Source organism: Haemaphysalis longicornis, unplaced genomic scaffold (genome assembly GCF_048455015.1).
Source record: "Haemaphysalis longicornis isolate Haplotype H1 unplaced genomic scaffold, Haemaphysalis longicornis Haplotype H1 scaffold_10, whole genome shotgun sequence".
NCBI lineage: Eukaryota > Metazoa > Arthropoda > Arachnida > Ixodida > Ixodidae > Haemaphysalis > Haemaphysalis longicornis.
The window spans coordinates 48,749,792-48,773,203 of NW_027526204.1; the positions used below are offsets into that span (position 1 = coordinate 48,749,792).

The 23,412-nt window shown below is 46.7% G+C and overlaps 1 protein-coding gene across 2 annotated transcripts; it reads left to right on the plus strand.

The window, feature by feature from the left end:
* The first annotated feature begins 16,882 nt into the window (after positions 1–16,882).
* On the plus strand, positions 16,883–23,164 carry LOC144158495 (uncharacterized). 2 transcript variants are annotated; one of them, XM_077689410.1, is made up of 4 exons: positions 16,883–17,165; positions 17,595–17,690; positions 18,586–18,709; positions 22,992–23,164. In XM_077689410.1, exons 1-4 carry the CDS (start codon positions 16,950–16,952, stop codon positions 23,039–23,041), a joined length of 486 nt encoding a protein of 161 aa, XP_077545536.1. In that variant the 5' UTR covers positions 16,883–16,949; the 3' UTR covers positions 23,042–23,164. The 2 variants fall into 2 exon arrangements, with proteins under 2 accessions (XP_077545536.1, XP_077545537.1); XM_077689411.1 differs by lacking the exon at positions 22,992–23,164 and adding an exon at positions 22,332–22,625.
* The last annotated feature ends 248 nt before the right edge of the window (positions 23,165–23,412 follow it).

The window sequence follows — 23,412 nt, forward strand, 5'->3', positions numbered from 1 at the left end:
AGAGAGTCTGTACTTGTATGTTGCTGTCCCTTGCTCTGCGGTCACGGCAACTCTGACACGTCGGGCGCCTCACCAGCTCGTTTGTATCATCCGCTGGCCCGCGTAAGGCCATTCGTAACAGCCAAAATTGTGCCCACTGAAAACAATGCAATTTTGCCAGGATTTCTCAGAAATTTGTGTGACACAAAATAAGATCATCGATATTTTGCTATATATGGTTGAGCGTGCTGGAACACAAAAGTTCAAGAAGAAGAGTATGCTGAAGACTGTGACAAGGCTTCGCGCACTGGCCCAGCAATCTTTAGCAGCCCTCAAGAGAAGCTGGTTCGTGAATGATTAGTTGCGGGGATTTCAAGATGTCTGCCAAAATTACTCAACACAGCTCAATCACAACATAATGCTTTAAAAGGCTCTAGACTCAGCACACCAACCTGCAACGGTAAAGCAGCAGCAGTCAGAGTTTCACCTTGGCTTGGTAGCCATCAACAAGGTGGGCTCTACATGTCATGTAAAATGGTCGGACACCCACAAACCACCTTCTAACTGAAGCCTGAAGGCAAAATAAACCGACAGCAAGTTTATCTTGGGCCAAGTGCACAAGTGAGTCCTGCCATTGGATCGGTGGAAATTGTCACTGATGGTCGATCTGCCCAGCGGAAAACTCGAAATTCCACTCTATCACAACAGCATCAGCCAGCCTCAATGGCTGCTCTACAGGCCAGATGGATGAGCCTAGGTGATGGATGACCACTGTCCATACAAGGGGTAGCATGAATTCAAATACTGAGAACAACTGATTCCTTGAAATGTCTATATTCTCCAAGAAGTGTGCCACCCCCTTCTCCGAATAATGGCATTTGAATAGCTTCATCTCATTGTATGCCTCAGCTCTGTCAGCCGCATGGTCAACTCTACAAAGGAGTTTTCTGTCACTGCTCACGGGTCTAAACAGTGTCAGGTGAAATGGGTATGGCTATTCATCTACCAGTCCTTTACAAGGCCAAATGGATCGTTTTAAGTTGACTACAGGCAAACCAACCACTTTAGTTATTGGTGTGGGTGGAACGAGTTTGTACCAAAGAGCTCAATTTTTGAGTTTATCTTGATTAAGAGAAGTGAAGGTCCACTGCATACTACTTGCACTCCACTTAAAAAGGACGCACAGAGCAAGAAAAACAGCTCGCGAAAGGAGGCACACACGAAACGATCTCCAACTTCGCCTCGAGAGAAGTTTCAGAAATGGTAAAGCGGGCACGGCAGTGGTAAGCGCACCCATTTTTCCAGCAGCATGCAGTCAGTCCACAAAGTCAGCAGCAGCGGCAAATGCATAAACTCACCTGGCACCATTCAATTAGTGATCAGAGATAGGAGGAGAAGGCCACAGAAAAAAATGAAGTCATCTGGATCTCAAACACTGCCTAGTCCTCCCTCGCAAGAAAGGTTGCCTGCACCTTGACCATTGTCATATTTTCCCTTACTCGTTTGTTTAGGAGGCATTTGTTTCAGAGGTTGATTGTAGGTTTCAACGCGCCGACGTAGTGCAGGTGATGAGGCACGCCGTAGTGGAGGGACCACCTGGGGATCTTTAACGTGTGCCAAAATCTTGTACACATGGGCATTATTGCTGGCAGCTGGACCCCCATATGATGTTTCTGACGTGACACGTGTCTACAGTTCGGTATCATGGGGTTCATGTTTTGTATGTGGTTAAGATTGTCATTGTATAGCTTTCACCTTTTCTTTGTTGATGACGCCGGAATTCATATTGTTAAAACAATAAACTTTCAGCTGTGAGCAGTGTTTGCGTCTTTCCTCTCCTTGTGTATTCATCTGTTCGTGCTGTTTCTTAGTTATAGTGTACCGACTAGCCAAAGTTACCACCCTTAAAGAACCTGAATGTACTATGATGACACCTTTGGTTCTTCACAGGCAACTTTGGCACTGTTTCAGCATATTTGAGGTCATTCATTTTTTTAACACATCACCTTTACTGAAATTCCTGCATTTGAGTATTCTGCTTAATATTTTGTTCACATCTACTTGAAGGTAAGAGAAGTCTACCAACAGGCGTAGTTTGTCGCACCTCAAGGTGGACTCCAGAAGCTGGAGGCAGGGGGATCGGGGAGGGGATGGCAGGCAGATAGAAAAGAGGAGAGCAAATGAGGGAAAGGGTATGATAATAAAACAAAAAAGGAAAAACACCCACCCACCCACTCACGAGGACTTAAAAAAAAGGGGGGGTGTTTTACGTCCTATGTTTGTCTTTCAGTACCACGTGTACATGATTCATTACATGGACCGAAAGATGCAAAAAGGTGCGGCTTCTGCTTTTACTGCACACAAACTACTGAACAGGAGGGCTCAGAAAGGCCGTTGCAAGATCCTGGCAGGGCAAGCACACCACATAGTATGCTGTCCGACGGTGTACAAGGAACAACTTTCATGCCACCAGCTTCAGGTCAATACTTCAGGAAAATGTGCCAATGCAATTACGTGATTGCAAATGCCAAAATCGCGTGAAAAATGAGCACCCACACTACATATTCTCATGCATTGAGCTGTATGCCGAAACGTGGCGTAGACATCCTGCTGAGGCTCTACAGTGGCACTCCAGTGCTCCCATGAGCTACAAGGGCTTTTCTCCTTACGTATGGAGGCATGTTGCACAGCCCTTATAGGGTCAACATAACCATTTTTTTTGTAAGGGTATTAACATCTGCACATTTTGTTTCACCTCCTCTGAATTTTCACATCTAGCCACTGCAGCTGTTGCCTGTCACACGCACGTTACATGTTCTTTGGCTTTAAAATGCACCACTGCCTCAGCAACAATAGTTATTTGCAGGCATCTTTTATCAGTGCCCAACAAAAACGTTGCTATAAAATGTGTAAACAATATACCAACACTGCGTATCTGAAGATGACACAGGTGTGCATAGACATTCGATTTGTTTTGAGGAATAAATTTCTCGCACCCAAAAGTAGAGCAATCTGAGAAAGCAGCTAATCTCGATAAAGATGAACAGCAATTGCTTGCGTACAGGTCCGCCGTTGCAATGCAACGCGTAAGGTGCGATATACATTGCAAAATGTTTGTGTGCGTGCGTGTGGGGCATGTAAGGTGACCGCCTCAGAGCGGGGGGAGCACTGTACAACTCTGCACCAGGCCAAAATTTTTTACGCAATATGCATACGTGTCCGAGCAATATCAGAGCTTGATTATGCCACATCTAACATACTCAAAATGTGGCAAAATTATTTTACGCGAATTCACTCCGTGCGCGTGCGAGCGAGTACGTGCGCTAGCCAATCACTTACCTCCTATTTCTGCATGCAGAGCACCGATATCCAAGCCACTGTTTCGCGATTCCAGTACTGCGGGGACGTAATGGTTGGGAGTTGACGCACCTAGCACTGAAGGTACCAGCCAACCACTTCCGTGCACACGCCTCGTGCGCGCAAGAGTTAACAAGAAATTGAATCTCTTCTGCTGAAAGGAATGACCCCAAAGCACGAGAAGGGCCTGAAACCCGACCGCTGCTGCCCGATTTACGCTGCTTTCTCGAGCTGCGTCGACGGCCGATATCTGGCGAGCAAAGCGTTGCTCGCGCGTCGTCGCCACGCGAGAAAACGCCGAAAGTACGCTGCATGTGGTTGGGCCTTTAACTTCTTCTACCATGCTTCTACCACATGTAGTACGTCAGCTCCGCAGCGCGGCAGGCCCAGCCACAGTACAGGGAGGATGGCCCAGCCTCGTCCGCGGAGCGAAGCCATCGGCCGCCGCCCAAAACAAAGGGAAACAAAAAACCATGGCGTATGAGGTCGCGAACGAAGCGGAAGTGATGTCACGGGCGTGACGTCGTTGTTTGAGGGGGGCGTGGTGGGCGGGGTTCCGCATGGGATATCGTTTGGGAATACGCGCCCCGGGTGCGGAGCGGCTAAAAGGAGGAAAGAAATCCTTGGGTCACGTGATCAAAACGTGACGTCACTGGGCTCGTTTTTGAGCGCCTAGGGACAACGCCGAAGTAGTCGCAGCATTTCCCTGGGTCCTTCCCGAGTGAACGATTTGCGCTGTCAGTACCCAGCGTGTCAGTGTCAGCACAGAACAGGGAGGATTTTAGAGAAGCAAAGGTCTAGCTTTGCCTGTAGTGCCAGAAAAAGCGTAGTGGCGGCGTCGTGAACTACCGAGTACGCCCGCTTGATGGCGCTGTAAACACGGCTTTGTTAAGGTCCCTGAAAGAACTAAGGTAGCGCCAACTGCTCCCTCCTTCTCCGCTGCCCTCCTCTTTTTTCTCTCCCCTCACCCGCGGCGCCGCCGTCCCTTTAACTCCGCGGCGGGGCCGCCATATTTGTTGGCCACTTGAGAGCAGACGCCCTCGCTACGCTTCAGGGCGCTCGCTGCAGTTTGCTCTTGTTTTCGCGCCGAAATCGCTCTTTGGTAGCATTTATAGGATTTCTAGAGCCCCGTTAATTTCTAGAGGATAGGATTTCTAGAGCCCCGTCTAGAGTTAATTAATAATGCAATACGTTTTTTCACCGGGCGCGGTCGTTTACAGCCGTTATTGATGGAGGCACCTGGACAGAATTGTTTTGTGCTGGGATATATTCTGGCAGATTTGTACATTGCACTAACACAGGGATACACCCGAAAGAAATTCGAAAGAGGACCAATGTCACGATGATTATCAAGAGAAAACAATAAATCACAAAAATGAATTGGTGCCAGCAAATAGATATTTTATTGGAACAAACGTCCGTAATGACGTCGTGCAGGTTGCTTGTGCTGCTGACGTGGCTTCCCGTGAGAAAAAATGTTGGGAGTGGCATTTGGGTTTAGTTTTTTTAACGCCAAGCTTCTCCAATATCCGTTGCTCAAATTGATCCGTGAAATAATCCTATTGAGAAGGGAAAAAAAATGTCGCCTCCGAGTTTGAGATGCGCCACAAACACTCCGCAAATATAGGCAATAATGCATTGCAGAAGGGAGTTAGTGACTGTTCTACCGTAGCATGGTCAAATTCGTGTTCGCGCATCTGCTCAGTGCCGCGTCCGCTCAACTCGCTACACTAAACCCGTTTAGCAAGCGCTTTGCTGGATAAAAATACGTCTGCTGAAAATAATATAGTCGCCCAGTGTGTTTTGGTTCAAATCGCAATGACTGAATACGCTGCGCCATTGACTACTAAGATGAAGTAAGCGCGCACACTGCAAATGTATGGCATCGCGTGTAATGCAAACGTAAGTCGTAATTAACGTTCCTCTGTGCATACACGGAAGAAAGGGCGTACAGCCGTTACGGTGCGAATATGCATTTGAAGTGCTCATTCAAACGTGCGCGAATTTAATAAAGCGATAACAGAAATTGCGCATCAAACGTACGTCAACGGCGCGGTCACTATATTAGCTGACCTTAAATTGTTTTACCTAGCCGCAATTTTTTTTTCTCGCAACAGCCTCAATTTGCGCCGCACCGACCAAGCCCATATTACGCAGCAAATCACTCCGATGTCATAACAACGGGATTATAATAGCACCCGGGTAGCTAACACACAAAACATGACTTCACGCCAAAAAGAGCGTACACGCACTCGGAACGCACACGATACATGGTCAGACGCAAGCTGCCGTCGGCCAAAACAAGCATGAATTCACGTGAACAATTCTCGCGTCACGAAAACCTTACGACAACTGACTGAACATGCTACGCCGCTGATATTGATGCTGGAAGTTAAGCGCGCACATGACAAATACACGGCCTCTTATCCAAACCAAAGCTTACGACGGGACGAACTCGGCGCTGCGCGCAACGCCTACTCAGAACAAAGCGTGGACGACGGTCGCGAAGGGAATACGCATTTCTTCGTAAGTGACCGCTCAAGCTCGCGCAGAATTTAACAGAGCAAGAACAAGCATTCAGAAACTTACCTCGCAAAAGAGTGATGGTAGCGTCGGCCTGAAGTATGCCCGTTCAAATCTATGCAACCAAACTTTTCTCCTTTCTGCGTCGCGTTTCCCGGACGGAATAACGAAGTCTTGTGCCCTGCCTGACGATATTCGCGCTGCCTAAGGCACAACACATCGACACCGAGAAGCAACCTAAAACGACACCGGTGCGACATTTTTTCGAAACGAGCAGCTAATTCTTACTTTGCTATTAGCTGGCGCCTACGATAAAGCCGGTACTGAAGCACGGTGGCGACGGTGGCTCGGAAGCCAGCAATGGCGTCGCAGCGGCGGCGTTGCGCAATGTCCCAGCCGGCGAGGCATCGGCGAGGCGACCCGGCGGCGGAGCAAAAAAAACAAAACCACGTGACTTTTCCCTTGGCCAATGGCGCGCGGCGTTCGCCGGCGAAAAAGAAAATGGCAAAAAACGAAGTAAGAGAGGAGCGCGGGCGAGGGCGAAAGGCGGCGAGATCTAAAGATGGCGCTACCTTAGTAATTTTAGGGACCTTAGGCTTTGTAAACATGGCGGATGCTTTTTGCACAGGCCGCTTGAGCTCCTTAATAACATGGCTGCCCTCGCACGGTACCTGACGTTCAGGAACGGTGGACGAGCACTACTGCGCATGCGCCAACTAGGCATCAAAAAACAAAGAAAGCGACTTTTTTTTGCCGGATGTGACGTCATGATTTAAAAAAAATGGCAGCTGTTTGGTTATCTCGCTGTGATCTTCTCGCCGTGATTTTTGTCTGCCGTTGCAGCGGTGCATAGGTGTTCGGCTTGAGATTGTGATAAGGGCGCTCTCGAAGAACTTCTGGAGAGCACTCACGGTGGTGTGCAGCGTGTGATTGAGACGCTGAGTGTGTGCGGCCGCCTTATTTGCGCGTAGTGCGTTACGACGGTGAACACGGGCGTTCTGCATCAGTTGTGCCGCTTCGATTTGCGAGAGTGATTTCATTAGAGCACCGTGTTGAGGCCGCTGGGCGTTTCGTCTCCGACGTGCGAGTGCGCGTATGCCTTCAACATCAAACGGCGGTGCTATCATGGCCAGCAGCGAACGATCGTTCGCACGAAACTCTTGTCGCTCACCACTCGGTCATTGACTAAGAAATATCAAGACAAGACTATTGCGACCGGCCAGCCACGAATGATCGTTCGCACGAAACTCTTGTCGCTCACCACACGGTCATTGACTAAGAAATAACAAGACAAGACTATTGCGACCTACAAAGGTGATTCCTGCGCGTCGCTTTGGTTCGTCGAACCCCGTGTCTTGTAATCGCTGCGTGCTGTCATAAGCTCTTGACATTATATTCAGGAGGTCATGGTCCTGCTGCATATACTTGTTAAATCATTGCAGAGGACTCTTGGCACGCAGAAATGAAAAGTTTGTAATTATCCACGTTAGTTTCGTTGGTCTCCAGAGGGTTGCTTTCCTGTCGAGCGTATTGAGCGTATATCGCGGTATGGGAGCTGTACAAATGTGTTGACGGATGTGGACGGGCACACTTTGTAGCTGTTCTTGGGGTGCTGGATATACGAGGAGTTCAAGGGTGTCTCGTCTGGTAGGTGGTTGAGGCGGGAGGTTTGGGAGTGATGGTAAGCTTCGTGCAGTTTATCTAAGATATTATGTACTTCCAGTTCGACCAACTTGCACGTGGGTGTCGAGAAGGCACTGTTCGGTCTGTGAAAATATTTATTTCGCCCACCACCATATTTGGTGCCCGTTTGTGCTTCTGCGATCAGCCTTCGTCGTGTTCTGCTTGAGCCTACACAGTGACAAAGTTTGATAACCGTAGCGGGACCCCGCACGACATGCGGCAGTGGGCCAAATTAACATTCTCAAATGCTATTTCCATGACACTGTTGGACACGAATTCTTGTAACTTTGTTCCTCCTGTGGCTACACAGCCCGTCACCATGATGCACAGCATATACTGCAAGTCATGTGGTTTGTTGTTCCTATTTCAATGTATCTTGATGGTACATAGGGCAGACAAGGCCCTAACAGGCGGTGGTGGGAGCATGCCGCATTGGTGACGACTTGAACAGAAGCCGATTTGGTGCTCCACTCCAAGACTCAATGCACGCCAGGTGGCTGCATGCCAGAATTTGATACGACGAGAGTGCTGAAGCTGTATGGCACAAAACAGGAACGAGAAATCTTTGAGGCCTATGATACGACGAGAGTGCTGAAGTTGTATGGCACAAAACAGGAACGAGAAATCTTTGAGACCTATGTGATAAAGGTGGGAGACAGATGCACTATAGAATACTGAATAATTAGTGTGAAGTGTGCAGCAGCTGTAATTGCTTTTTATACATGTGGTGTTAAAGCAGTGTCACATGAGGGTTTTGTTTACTTTGTAATCACTCTCAGAGCAAAATGAAGCTTCGTTGATGAAGCTCGTTCCTGTCTCTATCCTTTCCTTGAGTCATGCCTGACATTTGACCAAAATTTCCAAAATGAAGTCTCAACTAGCCTGCGTAGCCACCTTCATTCAGTTCACTGTTTTGATGCATATTTAAGCACAAAACCCTGGGACGTCTGCCATTAATCACTCATAAGAAACCCTTGATGCCCGCCACACTCACCACTACCACTTCCACAACTTTGCAAAAAACAGATGCAAGCACAGCCATGGCAGATTCCACCGTGCTTCCCAGTAAGCATGTCCCTTTATCAAGAAGGATGCATCACACCTCAAATACACTATGACGCATACAAAAGCTAGTGATCATCTACCTCATCTGGACATCACGCCCTTCTACTAGGGAATGAGGCGGCACGCACTGCTGCCCTCAAATTTACTAGCCACGGATTCGTAGAAAGCAGAAAAGACCTGCCGGATTCCCTCACCAACCTCTCAGTCCAAAGCCGTTTTACAGATGCCTACAAACCCACACACACTACAACACAACATATTACCCAACACGTGCCCCTATGAATGCCCACCCTGTAAAGGAAGGAAGGAGAGAAAGAGAGAACAAACACTTATTTCTAAGTCCAGGTCCTAATTTGAAAGTTCAATTTACCGGATCCGCGTAGTACTCCTGAATGCCTGGTCCTAATTTGAAAGTTCAATTCACCGGATCCACGTACTCCTGAATGCCTGTGCGGATCCGGTGCACGTGTTTGTAGAGAGCTTCCTGGGCAGCCTGGATGTTCACTGTCGGCGGGGGAGACAGCCAGAGCTTCCAGGAAGTGATGAAAGTGAGAGATGGTGGGGTGAAGTCCCAATTAGAATGAGGGATGGATGGGTAGGAAGAACACCTGGGGCAGGAAGGATGGCCAGGGCGCCGATAGATGCGGTGAAGAATGTGATGGGAGGGGAGTGAAGAGGTTTGAGCCTGTCGAATGAGGCACGCAGCCTCACGAGTTAGACGGGAACTGGGGGGTGGGTGCAGGGTGCGTGATAGGCATTGGGCGTGTAATTGGTAACGGCGGGAAGCGCGGTGTTGAGTACGAACCGTCAGCGGATGGTACAAGGTTGGCCAGGACATGGGCGAACCCGGGAAAGGTACTCGGGTGAGCGCGTCTGCTAAGGCGTTTCCGCTCATGCCAGCGTGGCCAGGAACCCAAACCAGTGTGAAGCGTGGCCGAGGATTCGATGCAAGTATCAGAGTGACGAAATCAGTGGTGTGTGGGTGGGTCTCATGGTTAGCGAAATTACGAAGGGCTGACTGACAGTTGGAGAAGATATATACTGGCGTGGTGGTAGGAACATTAAGAGTAGCGTGCTCTATTGCAAGGGCAATGGCGTATTCTTCGAGGTCGAATCCGGTGGAGAAAGGAAATCATAGCAGTGTCTAAAGAAGGAAGTAGGAGAAATGAAGCCATGCCCGTTGAGTTTGAGGGGATGTAGGAGATAGTACAGGGAAGACAGAGAGATAAACCATCCTATCAACTGCACCCAATGCTTATCAGTGATTTCAAATAAATGCGTCAAACTTGCATGAAACACCTTACTGCATTTTTAACTCTCATTCATGAAATTATTTGTGTAAATTATACACTTATACTGAAGGGACCAGGCAGTATATTTGAAGGTGTGTGAACATTCGCAACTTAGAATACTGTGCGAGTACTTTTTGATATTCGATTTGCAGCTCTGTTTCAAATATTTGAAATTTACAAATAGTAGAGGAACGAATGTTTGCTCTATCTGAAGACGTGCGAACTTTCAAGCTTCACTACATGGTAAGACTAGTGTCACTAGATAAGCCTTATCTAGTGACACTAGGTAAGACATTGCGGGTTGGTTTTTCTGCATGACACCGACGCCGTGCCAAAAGCCTAAAAGCCTTGCACCAAGCAAGTTTTCGCTAACTGTGGTGCATGTTAGGTCAAGTGCAACACTATGAAAGCAAAATTTATAATCTAAAATAGCTTTCCTATAAATATAGTAGCAGAAGTGAGAAATCAAACGTTATTGCTGGCTTGTTGGTGAGGTCCCACCGGCAACTAGCACGCCCAGCCTCCTTTCAATCATTGAGGAGAGTGGGGGGACTGCTGCCTATCATATTAAATATGCCTAGTATGGTTACTGTGTTCACAGTATTTTGAGGAACCCATATTTCTTTATTTCAATATATGCAAAATTCTTGTTGCACTCGTTTGCATGTCTATGTTTTATTTTCTCTGTTACATTAAATTTTTTGTATGTCAAGCGCAAGTACCTGAACAGAGATGTGTCTAGTTCTGACTGCCTAAGCTGCCTTTTTGGTGTAGTTATGTTTTGTACACTCTAGAAACACCAAAACAAAGATAGTGTGGTTTGAAAATATTTAATTCGCAGCCAGCTTTTACTATTCGTATTCAAAAATATTTTATTGAATTCACAGCCAAGTTTAACTTGTATTCAATTCACAGATGCAAAGTTGATAATCACACACCTCTAAATATATATACAAAAGCTAAGTTGTCGTTTGTAGTGACAAAAAACACTGAGCTGCAGTGGCGTCGCTAAGGGGGGCCGGGGGTCCCTGGGCCCCGGGTACCAGCCCCTCGGTAAAGGGAAGGGGGGTGCCACTTGTGCCCCTACAATGTGTAATGCTGACGTCGAAAACTGGAAGACAACTGTAACGAGACCACAGCTTTGGCCGGTTCAATTTACGTCCCCACCAGTCTATTCAAATTTATTTCCTGGTACAATGGAAGAAAGCGAGGAGAATTTTGGCATCTAGGAATGTCGCGGTAGTCGAGGATGGGTGCGGCTTGAGGAGTTAATTGGCTGCAGGGTGAGCGGAGGCGAACAAGGAACAATTCCTGGAGAGGGGGTGTATACGACTGCGACGCTTGGAGGGGTGTAGCGAGCGAGCTTGCTTTTCAATGGGACGACAGGAGCCTAACAAAGCCCCTTCATCACGTCCAGGACCACTGTTGGGGCGGCGGACGAGATCAGTAGGGGGGAGGAGTGAAGGGGGAGGCGCCCAAGCCTACGAGACTTTGGTCATGTTTCCTTGGTGGTTATTTATGTGACTTTTTTTACGCACATGAGATGTTGTGTACGGGTCATGGTGAATGTTTAGCATTTTCTGGAGTCTTCACAGTGACGCGTCGGAGACCGTGTACCCCGGTCCGGTTGTCATATTTTTCAGAAGGAAACCAATGTGAAAATGACCTGAAAAAAAAAATATGGGGAAGATTGAATCTTGAGGAAGCGGGGACTGATAATTAAAACGAAATGAAAGTAAGTGTGAAACATGCAATGAAGGTTGGTGCGGGGGAGCTAACTGTACAAATTAAGCCTGTGTTGGGAGGAGGGGCGCAAGCGGAAGAGGAGGGGGTGGGAGCTAAGGTGTCCAACATTAGGTGAGACAAATGGGTTGTCGCGATTTCCCCTTGGTTGCACCCGATTATTTCAGTGCTTGCACTAACCAACCAATTCGCGATTTAAGCAATTGCGAAGGATCTGATATCGGGTGTTGATAGCTCATATTTTTTATGTCATTGACTTTCCTTCATCGTTCCCAGCGACGCAGCCAGCACATGGCAATTGTACGAAGATGGCATTATATGGAAGGGGCGTATCCCATGCAGCCCCGTGTAATTAAACTAAAAGAACAACGGACGAGTAGCTTGTCAAACAAATTATGCAAGAAATAGAACAGTTATGTAGGCATTTATTTTATTTACCTAACTTTTAATCAGGTAAATCTACGGTTTTTTATTTCATTCCCCTGTATGTTGAGAGCAATATAAATTATCTGCGTTGCGCACATAAATAAAGTGGATAGCCGTGTGTTCATCTTCTTTCCATTTTATCATGGTTTTCGATTGGCCGTCCCAAGGAGTTCTAAGTGAAGAAATATTTGAAGCGGATGACCTAAATATTTTGCTCTGGTAGGTTCATCTTGCAACGTGGAAGGTGAGAAAAAAAAGGACAGGACAACGAAATTAAGTGCATAACAAAAAGATAAACACCAGGTACGTCACCCACTTTCTATCATTAGGCATTCGATCCGCTGAGTGCTCCCATCCCGGAATATGGGCGGGAGACCCCACGATAATTGAGGTGGGAGTGAGGGGCAGTTTCTGTATTAGTGAAAGCATTCTGCTGAGTGCTTTGTGAGCATTACTAGAAAAAAAAAATTTGAAGACTGTGCGACAAAGGACAGGACGCCCCGGTGTCGTATACAAGATTTTTGAGCTGAGTGCCCCTCCGCATGCATTGGGGAGGAAAAATGTACTGGAACAACTTAGGCAGCACAACGACGACGTCCGGCTGCAAAACATCAGACCGCAAAAGAGACTTCGGTGAAACGCTCCAGAAGCATGACCAACTGGAGGAAAAGATGCAAAGAACATAAATCCTTCCCTCCGAACCCTCCCACTTGTGTACATGCGGGCACCGCGCTCCACAGCGAGGCGCTTTGTGAGTGACCGGCGCTACAACGCGAGCCCAGTCACCTCTGAAGGAAGAGGGAATCGAGATGGGTCCCAAACGTCTTGTTCTTGGTTATTACTTTTGGTTGGAGAGGGCGATATTTCCTCAGCTACTGGGAAAAGGTTGTTTCGTCTAGGATCTGTCTTGAGCTAGTCGACTGTACAACGACGTCAATGAAATCGTCACCAACAAATCGGGATGGGCACGACCGAACGGTTGTGACCCAGCGTGTGCGCTGATACACTCGGGCCCGTACGAATCTGATATTTTACTCAAGAGTTCTTTCTTTATCGCTTCGTAACCTCCTTCGATTCAGATTTCCTCCATTGACTAGTGGCTGCTTCACTGGTAAGCCTGAACCTCACATTTTATACTTTATACTGTGTTCGTTTTCCCAAGACGCCAATGTCAATTAACTTATTTGCAAATGTGTGGTGGAATCTTTTTACAACGTACGAAAGGAAACGACAACATTGTCGGAGACAAACATCCACACGACTAGCCGTTCACTGGCCGCTTAGACGACTCATGTACGGCCAGTCATCTCTTTCCCTGCTAAATGTTCCCTTTCTATCTGCCTCCATTCTCAGTAATCACATAACCATAGAAATAGAGACCCGACAATGTATCTATTTCAAACGTACTGAAATTCTCACTTAGAGAAATTTCCAGCAGTTGCATGCTGCCACAGAGGCTGCCTTTAGTGACAAATGGGCAGGCGCAGGCGGTTTTTCCGAATTTATGGGGCGGCCGTTTCCTTCACATTTTATACCACTTTTCCTGCACAATACTTGGAAATATGCATTTTTTTAAGTCCGGCTGTTGTTTATTTGCTGGAACAACTTCTATTTCTCCCCCAGCCTTCTTTCACCATGCTCCGCCTGTGGTCCTTCAAGCATAATTTGTCCAAGGTGTGTTCCTAGACACAGCAAAATTGATGCGAATGAAGTGACTATTTGTCTTGCATGTGTTGCCTTTAAACATCCCTATCATTGCTGGCCACCCTCCTCCAGGCCCGCGGGACGTCTGCATGATTTATTCGGCACAGCGGGCTGCAAAGCTTTCCGAACGCCTCTGGCGACCACCTTATAATAAGTGTCGTTTTCTGACGAGGCCCGAGACTCTCTCACACCTCCATTGCTCTTGCACGCATCCATTCGCTTGGTATCGACTGTAAAATGTGGTACTCTCACACTGCCGCATATCAGCCTTCACTTTTCCCCTACCCTACTTTGGTTTGGCGCATTACACTCTGTGCTGCCGCAAGTAGCTCTTGGCCACTCCTTTCTCGGCTGCTAATGGTGTTTTCGTGCTCACGAGTGACACACCATAACGCTCCTTACTGTTAGGATTTTTATCGATGCCTAATTCACTGAAAATGTCAGTGTTGTTTATCAAGATCTGCACCAGAGTCGTCGTCTGGGGTTCTCTAAACCAAGCTTGTGTAGCTATTATTGCCTAAATAACACACGGCTTCTTATCTTGCTGCTTACTTTTCTAATATATTGCCAGTTATTTATAAATAACTACACATCAAGTATCCTGTGGCTTGATTTCGCATCGCATGTCGCATATTATGCATGCTTGCATTGACGTTTTGAAGCCCATGCATTCAGTAGCTGTAAAAAGTTTTTTTTACATTGGTATCCAAATGAAAGACACAAAATTTGTCGAGACCAATTGCTCTTGTCGCGCGATGAGAGCAATGCCGAGTGACAGAAATCGATTTTGGTAGCTCTAGTCGCAAGTGTGAACCAGCTTTCATATGCTAACAATAGAAGACATTAATATTATCAATACTAACAATAACACTAGTTTTATTATTAATCATTGTTTTGTATATGTGAGGGGGAGACAAATTTTCTGGGCCACGGGTGCAAGTTTACCCAGCAACGCCACTGCTCAGCTTCCATTGCCATCACTGCTGGAGAGAGAAAACTGACAAGGAAAACCTCATCCCTGACTAATTTCAGTTTTAAGTTGTAGTGGTACTTTTGTGCTGTTCGACAAGCAATAACTTATTTGCGGTAAGATTGCTGCAGGCAAGTCCTCAGTCACGCTAAACACAGAAGAAATGAACTTGAAAGCATTGCACATCATAAGATCTGTTCCTAAAAGTACCAACAGTATTGTTCTTTGGCATGTGACAGCACACATCAAGGGCATATTGGGTGAACTGTCCAGCATCTGTTGAATGCATGGCATTATACCAGCTTGAACGTGCCTTAGAAGGGATAATTTTAAAACCTGGAACTTGAGAGGGCCCACGAAAAAAAAAATGCTTGGCACCAGGGCTAAGTGCAACTAGTTAATATTTTCTCATTCACTACTTGAGGCCTGGATATGTATTATTAAGGCTTGGTTCCTACAGCCGGCAACAACAAAAAACACCTTTGTCCTGTGCGCAGCCTTACCTCCCACCGGGCTGCATGTCCTATTATCAGCTGACTTAGGTTTCAGACCAACAAAGTGATTAGCAGACAGATTATGGTAGTTACTACACCTTCGCAATGGTGAACATTACCTGCCTGCCTCACGACTCCGAACACACAATTATACCTTCGCACAAGTTAACTCCGTTGTACTGGGACAAAAACACAGCCCTGTGGTCTACGTAGAAGTGGTCTACGTTTGCAGTGGCTAGCATGGTTGCGCCATCCCAGTGCCCTCCTTGCTGCCTCTCGCCACGGCACGTAGGCGGCGAAACGCCCAGCAGCCTCAACACGGCGCTCTAATAAAACACAGTGCAGAAATTCGACGGGAACGCACTCATCACTGTCGTAAATCGAGGCGGCAGAACTGATGCAGAGCGCCCGTCGTCACCGTCGCAACGTACTACGCGAAAATTAGGCAGTCGCACACACTCAGCGTCCCGATCACACGCTGCACACCACCGTAAGTGCTCTTCAGAAGTTCTTCGAGAGCACCTTCATCACAATCGTAAGCCAAACACCTATGCACCGCTGCAACGGCAGGCAAAAATCACGACGAGAAGAGCGCAGCGAAATGACCGCGCAACAGCTGCCATTTTCCTTAAACCATGACGTCACATCCGGCAAAAAAAAGTTGGTTTTCTTTGTTTTTTGATGTCTAGTTGGCGCATGCGCAGTAGTGCTCGTCCACCGTTCCTGAACGTCAGGTTCGCACGGTGGCCGCCGGTTCGCTGCTCCACGGCCGGACTCGACTCTCCTCCTCCCGCGCACGAAAGGAGCGTCGAGTCCGGCCTTGGCTGCTCCTGCTGGTTCCTGGCTGGCACGCTGGCCGCGTGTTTACTTGCGCCGCGCTAGTGAAGTGATGTTACGCCAGGTGACCAGATGGCCTCGACTGGCACAGACCACAGTGAGCAGCAAGTGAGAACAAATCGTTTATTGACATCCGCAAGTTTACAGAGGCCAGGACATCATTTCATTTCGATCGCTGCAATTGTACGTCGCTTTCGTGACATTTTTTTTTGCCATAACAACTCGTTCGCTTGCGCTAAGATTTCGAACGAAGGGCACAAATGAGGTATTGAGGGCGACAACGGTTTCGTTTGCACCGTCTTTCTAGCGGAGTGCGTAACACTCACCTTCTGTTGGAAGAATCAAATATTCTGGCCTCGACAGCTGTCTTCCGATGCGGAATTTCCCACATTTGTCACTCCACAAGCACTCAATTCCCGTGTTTTGCCAGTTCTCTCAACTGATGAACGCAAAAGCACATAACAGCAAAAACAGTCACGAAACCAGTGCTCCGCGCGCATAGAAACGGTGGGCCGTTGCAGCGGTTTCAATTTGAATTGGCGGCTTTGTGGTTGCGAATTCAGAAACGAGGTGGTGCACCAGTCGGCTGTTCGTAAAAAGTTGCGTACATTTTTGCTCAACGGATGTTTGATGCGGAACTTTTTAATAATATTTTTAAATAGCACATTGTAAGCGAACTGTGTGGGCGTTTTGAGTCACGGAATGAATGTTTTGTATTCTATACCAAAAGTAACCTATCGCTTGCGCCGTCTGGTGGACTTGATGGTCGAAAAGTGCCCGGTAGGTTGGTCACGTGGGGCGTCGATTTTTACGCCGCCTATAGGGAAACCAGGGAACGTCCAAGCTTGAGAGCCAGTTTGTGTTGATTGCTATCAAATGAAGCTGCAAATGCGTGAATATACCGTGAATGCTAGTATTGGTGGGATATTCCTATCCAATCAGGTGTCTTTCTTACCTACATACTACTACCACATTTCAAGAGACTTGCAGCCTGAGCTCAGCGTAGATCAGCCATGGCGGTCTCTGGCGTTTGCTGTTACAGACGCGGAAGAGCGGAAAAGAGGGCATCTATGCGCTCATTTTCCCAGCAAGGTCAGTAACGTCGTTATTTTATGTTTGTTGTAGTTTTTGTGTTTATACCACTGTACTGTGTACCTAAAGCTACAGTGCTCTTCTAGAGCACTATACTAAAGCTGCGTGAATTCTTGTTTGCATGGCCGCCTCGGCCTCCTAGCTGTCATTCTCGTTCCCGATAGTATTTTGACAATGGATGTTTAATCTTGAATTCAAATTTAGCGTGCGCTGCATACTTGGACGAGGAAGAGACAATGAAAAAAGACAAACCAGACGTTGTCCCGCAAACCAACACCTGCTTCGTGTAGCCAACGTGCCTGTGGTTTGTCTTTTCCCAGTCCTTGTTTCTCCAAGTATGCAGCACACGCTAAATTCAAATTACGATGCTATGTCCCCACACACTCCGGCCGCAGTTTCAGGCGTTTCACTGTTGTTCCTTTTGTGTAGGAGCCCATAACATTGCTCAAGTTTGAACGAACCGGTGGCGTGTACTCCCCGAAGCGCAGTCCTGGTGTGAGGTGCAGTTGGTGCAGTGCCTCGAACGTAAGTATGCATGTGTTTGATAGCGTTAATCTCGCGAGTATGTCGTGTGCACGCATCAGAGTTCTAGCTCTTCGGGCAGTTAAGTTGCGTTGCGGGAGATGAATGGAAAACGTCGCTTTTGTACAGAGATCGTAAGGATATCGCGGCCAAAGGGAAAAACAAAAGCGTGAAATCGTGAGCCAAAAAAGACAGAAGAGGGAGAGAGAAAGGATAGACCAAATGACAGCGGCCGAATCAGATCGTCCAAGGGGCTGTGAAGGTTACGCGGCATTTTGTGCCCTTTATGAGGAGGCACCAGGAGCAGCTGTCAGTAAAGTGTACATTGAAGGTGAATGGAAGAAGCTGCATATGGGACAAATAGGATGTGGCAGGGCATAAAGCCACTGAAAATTTGAAAGCACACAAATAACGCGTACAGGCAGGAGGGACACACCACAGCCTCGTCAAACAAAGGGTGGCACCCACACTTTTTAATCACGTGCAGGAAGATTTGCTCCCGTTGATTTCGTTACCGTAAACAAGTGCTCTCTGAGATGGACGCTTACACAGCGTTCTGTCTGGCCCACATACACGGACTTACATGACAACGGAATTCTGTAAACCATGCCAATCGTACAATGAACTAAAGGCTGCGCAAGGTTAACACTGCACTCGTTCCTCCCTTTACTTGAATAATCCTTGTTGTTAACAATGCGGCAGAGATTGCCCACTTCTGCTTTTGCAGAAAACAACACAGGACAATGCGCTGTATGTGTGTTCTTTTTCTTGTACTGGGTTGTCCTGTGTGGTCTTATTCCACGTCGCCATCTTTTACGCATTTTGTTTTTCAAAGATGTATTATTAGCCTACCCAATTTTCAGTTGTGCTGACACAGCATTTAATCCTGTTCCTGCAGCATCTGCATAGGAGGGCTTCCAGTGGAAAAAAAGAAGTGCTTGGACTTGGCCCCTACGATGTTGGTGCAGGGCCTGGAGAGCAAGGCTTGGTCTACATCCTTTCTGGGTACCCATGGAAAGCAGGTGAATGCCTCCACAAGTGGGTCGTTTTGTGGTACACTCGAAATTAGCCGCAGACAGACTGCGTCTGCTCGCAGACCACCCTGGTTGTATGACAACCAAATATGTAGCTGTGTCCTAGTTACTGATGGGAAGACTTGACAAAAAATCAACTGCCCATCTGTTGAAACGACAAAAATGGGGGATGTGAAGCTTTCCGAAACCAAGTCCAACACCAAATTAACCAGCCCAGTACTGAACACCTGTTTCTTATTTGGACGGTCTGATGCACTGCAGTTGTGCTCTCTAGAGCTTTACTGATGCAGGCAATCCATGACCTTCCGTAGTGTACAACCATTGTCGTTAGATGGAGGTGTACATTTCCTGTGTAATTTTCCACTTCTATGCAAATCCAGATTGCTTCGACTGTGCTGGAATGGCGCAATGGGATAGATGTCATCTTCATAACATGAGGGACCCAGGTTCGATTCAGATCACGGGAAGCGTTTTAATGTTTTTTCACTTCACCCACGATCGTCATCATTAGAAAAAGTTGGCTTTCTGCAGTGCATTTTGGGTGGACTACAGACACATCAGGGAGAGGCTGGAAGCTTCACTTTCGTAAATGAAACTGTACCAAGTACAGTATGTGCGTGAATCTTAAGCATTGTACATGAGCCAAGCCAGGGAGGAGTGGTTATAGGTTAAATCCTTGTAAGGAAAGATCATAAAAAGTTCAATGTAAATCACTGAGCTTGCAAACTTGTCAAATATAAACTTGACACTTTATTGTACCAGTCTTTCATGCTCAGCTGAGGAATGGTGGACAGATGAGGGCAACAACTGGCAGAAAGGGTCATTAGCTTGCAGTTCATTTGTCTATGTAAATATTCTAAAAAAGTACTGGTATGAAATTTTCGTGTTACATTTTTCCCATTTCTATGCGTGCCTACCAGCCCAGGAATCATAGAATGGAACATTAGATAGTCGACCTCAGAATATATAATTATTTTGAGCCCTGTTTATTCGTGTCAGTTTTGTCTTGGACAGAACGAACACCAAGGCGGCCGCCATGAGAGAATGGCACTCTTGATGTCGCTGTTCTCATTGCATCATGTTCAGACTAGATGCGTGCCCTAGAGTGGCCCAAGCTGGCCATGGCCGCACGCGTCTGGGCTGCATGATATCAGTCCCAAAACTGTGACATGATTCACAAGGCAGTTCAGCGTGCACCATCAGCAGCCAGTGTGTTGGCTAATTAACTGGAGCTCTAATGTCGGCATTTTGGGGTGAACTGCATGGCGAGGCACTCCATGTATCTTGCTTATGCCAGTGTCGAAAGGGTATTCATTCGGAGCTTTCTTGTGCATGCAAATATTAAAATTGATTTAAAATATGTTATACTGAATGGTTGCTACTAAAATCTGCAGCTACAAAGGTAACTTTTTGCATAGTTATCTCAGCTTTGATATTTCAAGTACTCCTTTAAAGGGACACTGAAGTGAATTTGTCAAGCTCCCGTGTTTGCTTGCGCTGCGTAGACTGGCTCAAATTAGCACACTTTTCATCGTTTATCCGGTTGACAAATCGGTAATTATTTTACAAAGCGCGAAAGAAGAAAAACTACCATGCGCGGTTTGCGGCGGCCGCACCAACTAAGGCTGTGACGTTGAGAGGAGGGGCGCCGTGATTGGACGATGCCCAAGGTTAGCAATCACACAAGTTTCGGTTTCGGTTTCGGTTCTGTAAAACATAACCAATGGCTTTGTTGGATGGGCATTCTCAATATCTCAGTAATCATCGTACCGCGCTTCTGCCATGTTGTCGGCTGTAAAATGCACAAGATAAGCCTCCCAGGACGGCTTGTAGTCGTAGCATTCACTAGCCGAGACCTACGCAGTGCATGAACGCCCTCCGCGTACCCGCAGACGCCCAAATGTCATGCGCTTTTCCCCCATATTTGGAGCTTGCCTCCCTCATGCCTGTATCGTAAAAAGCGTGTTCGCACCAGGCCAAGGGTCTGTTCATTCTGGCCTGTGCCCACTGCCTGCAAGCAGTCGGTGCTTATGGCAACAGCACGCCAACGAGAACTCGCTAGCGCGCCAGTGCCAGCCTGCGCGCGTTTTGTGAACTAGTTCGTGTAGCCATGAACGTTGCGGCCCCAAAAAAGGTGAACTCACTATAGAAAACATCGGCGGAAAACAAAAAAGTTAACTTACAAAAAAAAAAGCACGTACCCGCGGGGATTCGAACTCGTGACTCGCAAAACATTTGCCGCGAATTCCTAGAGCCTCAGACCGCTAGGCCACGGAGCGGGACGCCAATGCCTTGCTTATATAGGGTATATATTGTACAACCGGTTTACACTTTTATTTAGTTTTGGCATTTCAAGCCGCTTAGGTGACTATTTGTTGTACTGCGATCGTGCAGTAAGCGTCGCCCGAGTTTCCACAGTAGCTCACGTCTAGCAATTGCATTTCGTAGACGGAAAAGCGTTCGCAGATACGTAGTCGTGCTGCTGACCGCTGTGCTTGTTCGCCCAGCGCAAAAACGTGCTTCCCGCGCCCTAGTTTTACACTGTACGGTAAAAATATCAGTTGATTTTATTTGCTTAGTACCTATATTGACTTCGCTGACTCTTCTCCCGCCTTCAAGAGGCCTTATATTTTCCTACTGGCGTACCCGTCAGCGAAGCGTCGCATGTGCAGCGCTTGTGTGAAGCGACCTTGACTTGGAGCTAGATACAGTGTACAAACAAACCAAGTAAAGAAAGGCACATTCTTCCATTCACAAACGTGTCCTGGCTTCGTTTCAACTAAGCGAACGAATTGCGACCAAGCAATTTTTTTTAACCTCCTTGATTGCGACGACCCGCCGGCGGCCGGCGGACGAAACGCTGGGCCGACTGGCTCTGTCGGCCGGGGAGCCGTGCAGTAGCGCAGCCGTGGCGCATCCAATTGCCAGCTCATCCCCTCCTGACGTCACACGAAAACGCCACAGAAAATGGGCGAGCGTAAAGAGAGGAGGACAGCGTTTTCGAATTAGTTTTTCTACTAAATAAAATCGCGTAAACGCGCCTAGAGTGGTCGAAACATGACCTGGGGACTCCGGACTACAATTTGCGCTAGTAATCCCGCAATGTTTACATATCACTTCAGTGTCCCTTTAAGTAGAGCCTAATCATGCATGAACGTTTAATAGTGGTGCTACTCCTTTAAGGTATTTTTTACTTGTTTTAAGCTGACTTGTTTTTAGTTTGGAGTTAAGAGAGACCGTTACATTCTGGCCGCCTGGCCGCCCATTTCTGGCCATTAGTATTTCTGAGTTGTTCTTGAAAACAGTTTTTGCTCGGCACTTCTTTGAAATGTCGAGGACACCTAACTGAACTTAGTCGTGATTAATGCATTAGCGTGCAAAGGTGAAGCAATCTCCACCCTTGCACTCACCTGGTAGAGCATCATCCTTACATCACAAAAAGGCTTTGTTTTGCCAAATCTTTGCCACTTCATACAGAATTGGCTGCCAACATAGGGGTGCTCTCCAGCTGAATCAGCCTTAGGTGTCACAGTAGTGAGAGTAAGAACTTTAAAATATTGTTAGAAATAAGCACAATACAATAGCTTTTTTTTTTTGTAACTGTTAACAGGTCGACCAACCTCATTGCGACTGTAGGATGTGACTTGTTCGTAGAAGTGCAAAATCAGAAAAATAGAGACGAGCAAGTAAGTCATTGTTGTACAACAGCTTCTGCGACACCCTAGTTAAGCTGCCTGCATTTTACGTGCAAATAAAATTGTTTTCAAGATGTTTACAGTTTTTTTGCCTGGTTCAAAGAGACTCGTATACAAAATTTTGAAGAAAGCTGGAGTTGGCCGTGTTTTTGATTTGTATTAGGAAATGTGTGGAAATGTGCCATTTTATTCTTTATTTTAAAATTTTTTAACTGCTACAAAAACGTTAATTTGTAGATGTAGCACCATGTATTTGGTGTTCTATGTTTATTTATTCAAGATACCCTTATGGCCCCACGGGCATTAATGAGGGGTGTGTTACCTGAGCAGATTAAACGAAGAATAATAACATAAGAGAATTCTGCCACGTGCGTACAAGAAAAAAAAATAAAGGAAAAAAGATACAGCAGAAACGTTAGTGTCCACACGCATATTAAAAAACATACACGCAAGCAACACAATAGTGTACTGTGTTTAAGCTGTTTGTTCATTTGAATTGTGAATGGGAGGCTCCTAAGGAAATATATGTAGTGCTTGACCAGTTTTCAAAATGCTATTTCTTTTTTACTTTTCAGTGACAGGGGTCTCAACAAGCATCTGGATGCACCTACCATGTTTGTGCTGAGCACCTCTGATATGTTGTCTTCTATGGCCGTGAAACTGGGAATAAATAAAACTAAAAACTGTCTCCTTCATTTGGTATATTCCTTTTACATTGTGCAGGAACGTGAAAAATAATGTGGAGGACAATACCCAAGCACTTGCACGTCATCGTCTCCTGGTCACTTATTCGTATTTATGCTGCAGTTTAAACGAACTGCCAGGTAGCCAACATTCACAACCAATTCAAGTTGTACCTCTCAAGCTGAAAAGTTATGACATTTGTCTGAGGAACATGTTAAAGGTCTTCACAAGAACACATTATTAAAGATTGAGATGCTACACTGCAGGTTCACTTACAACATCAGGTTCTAAAGATTTTGAATATTTTAATAC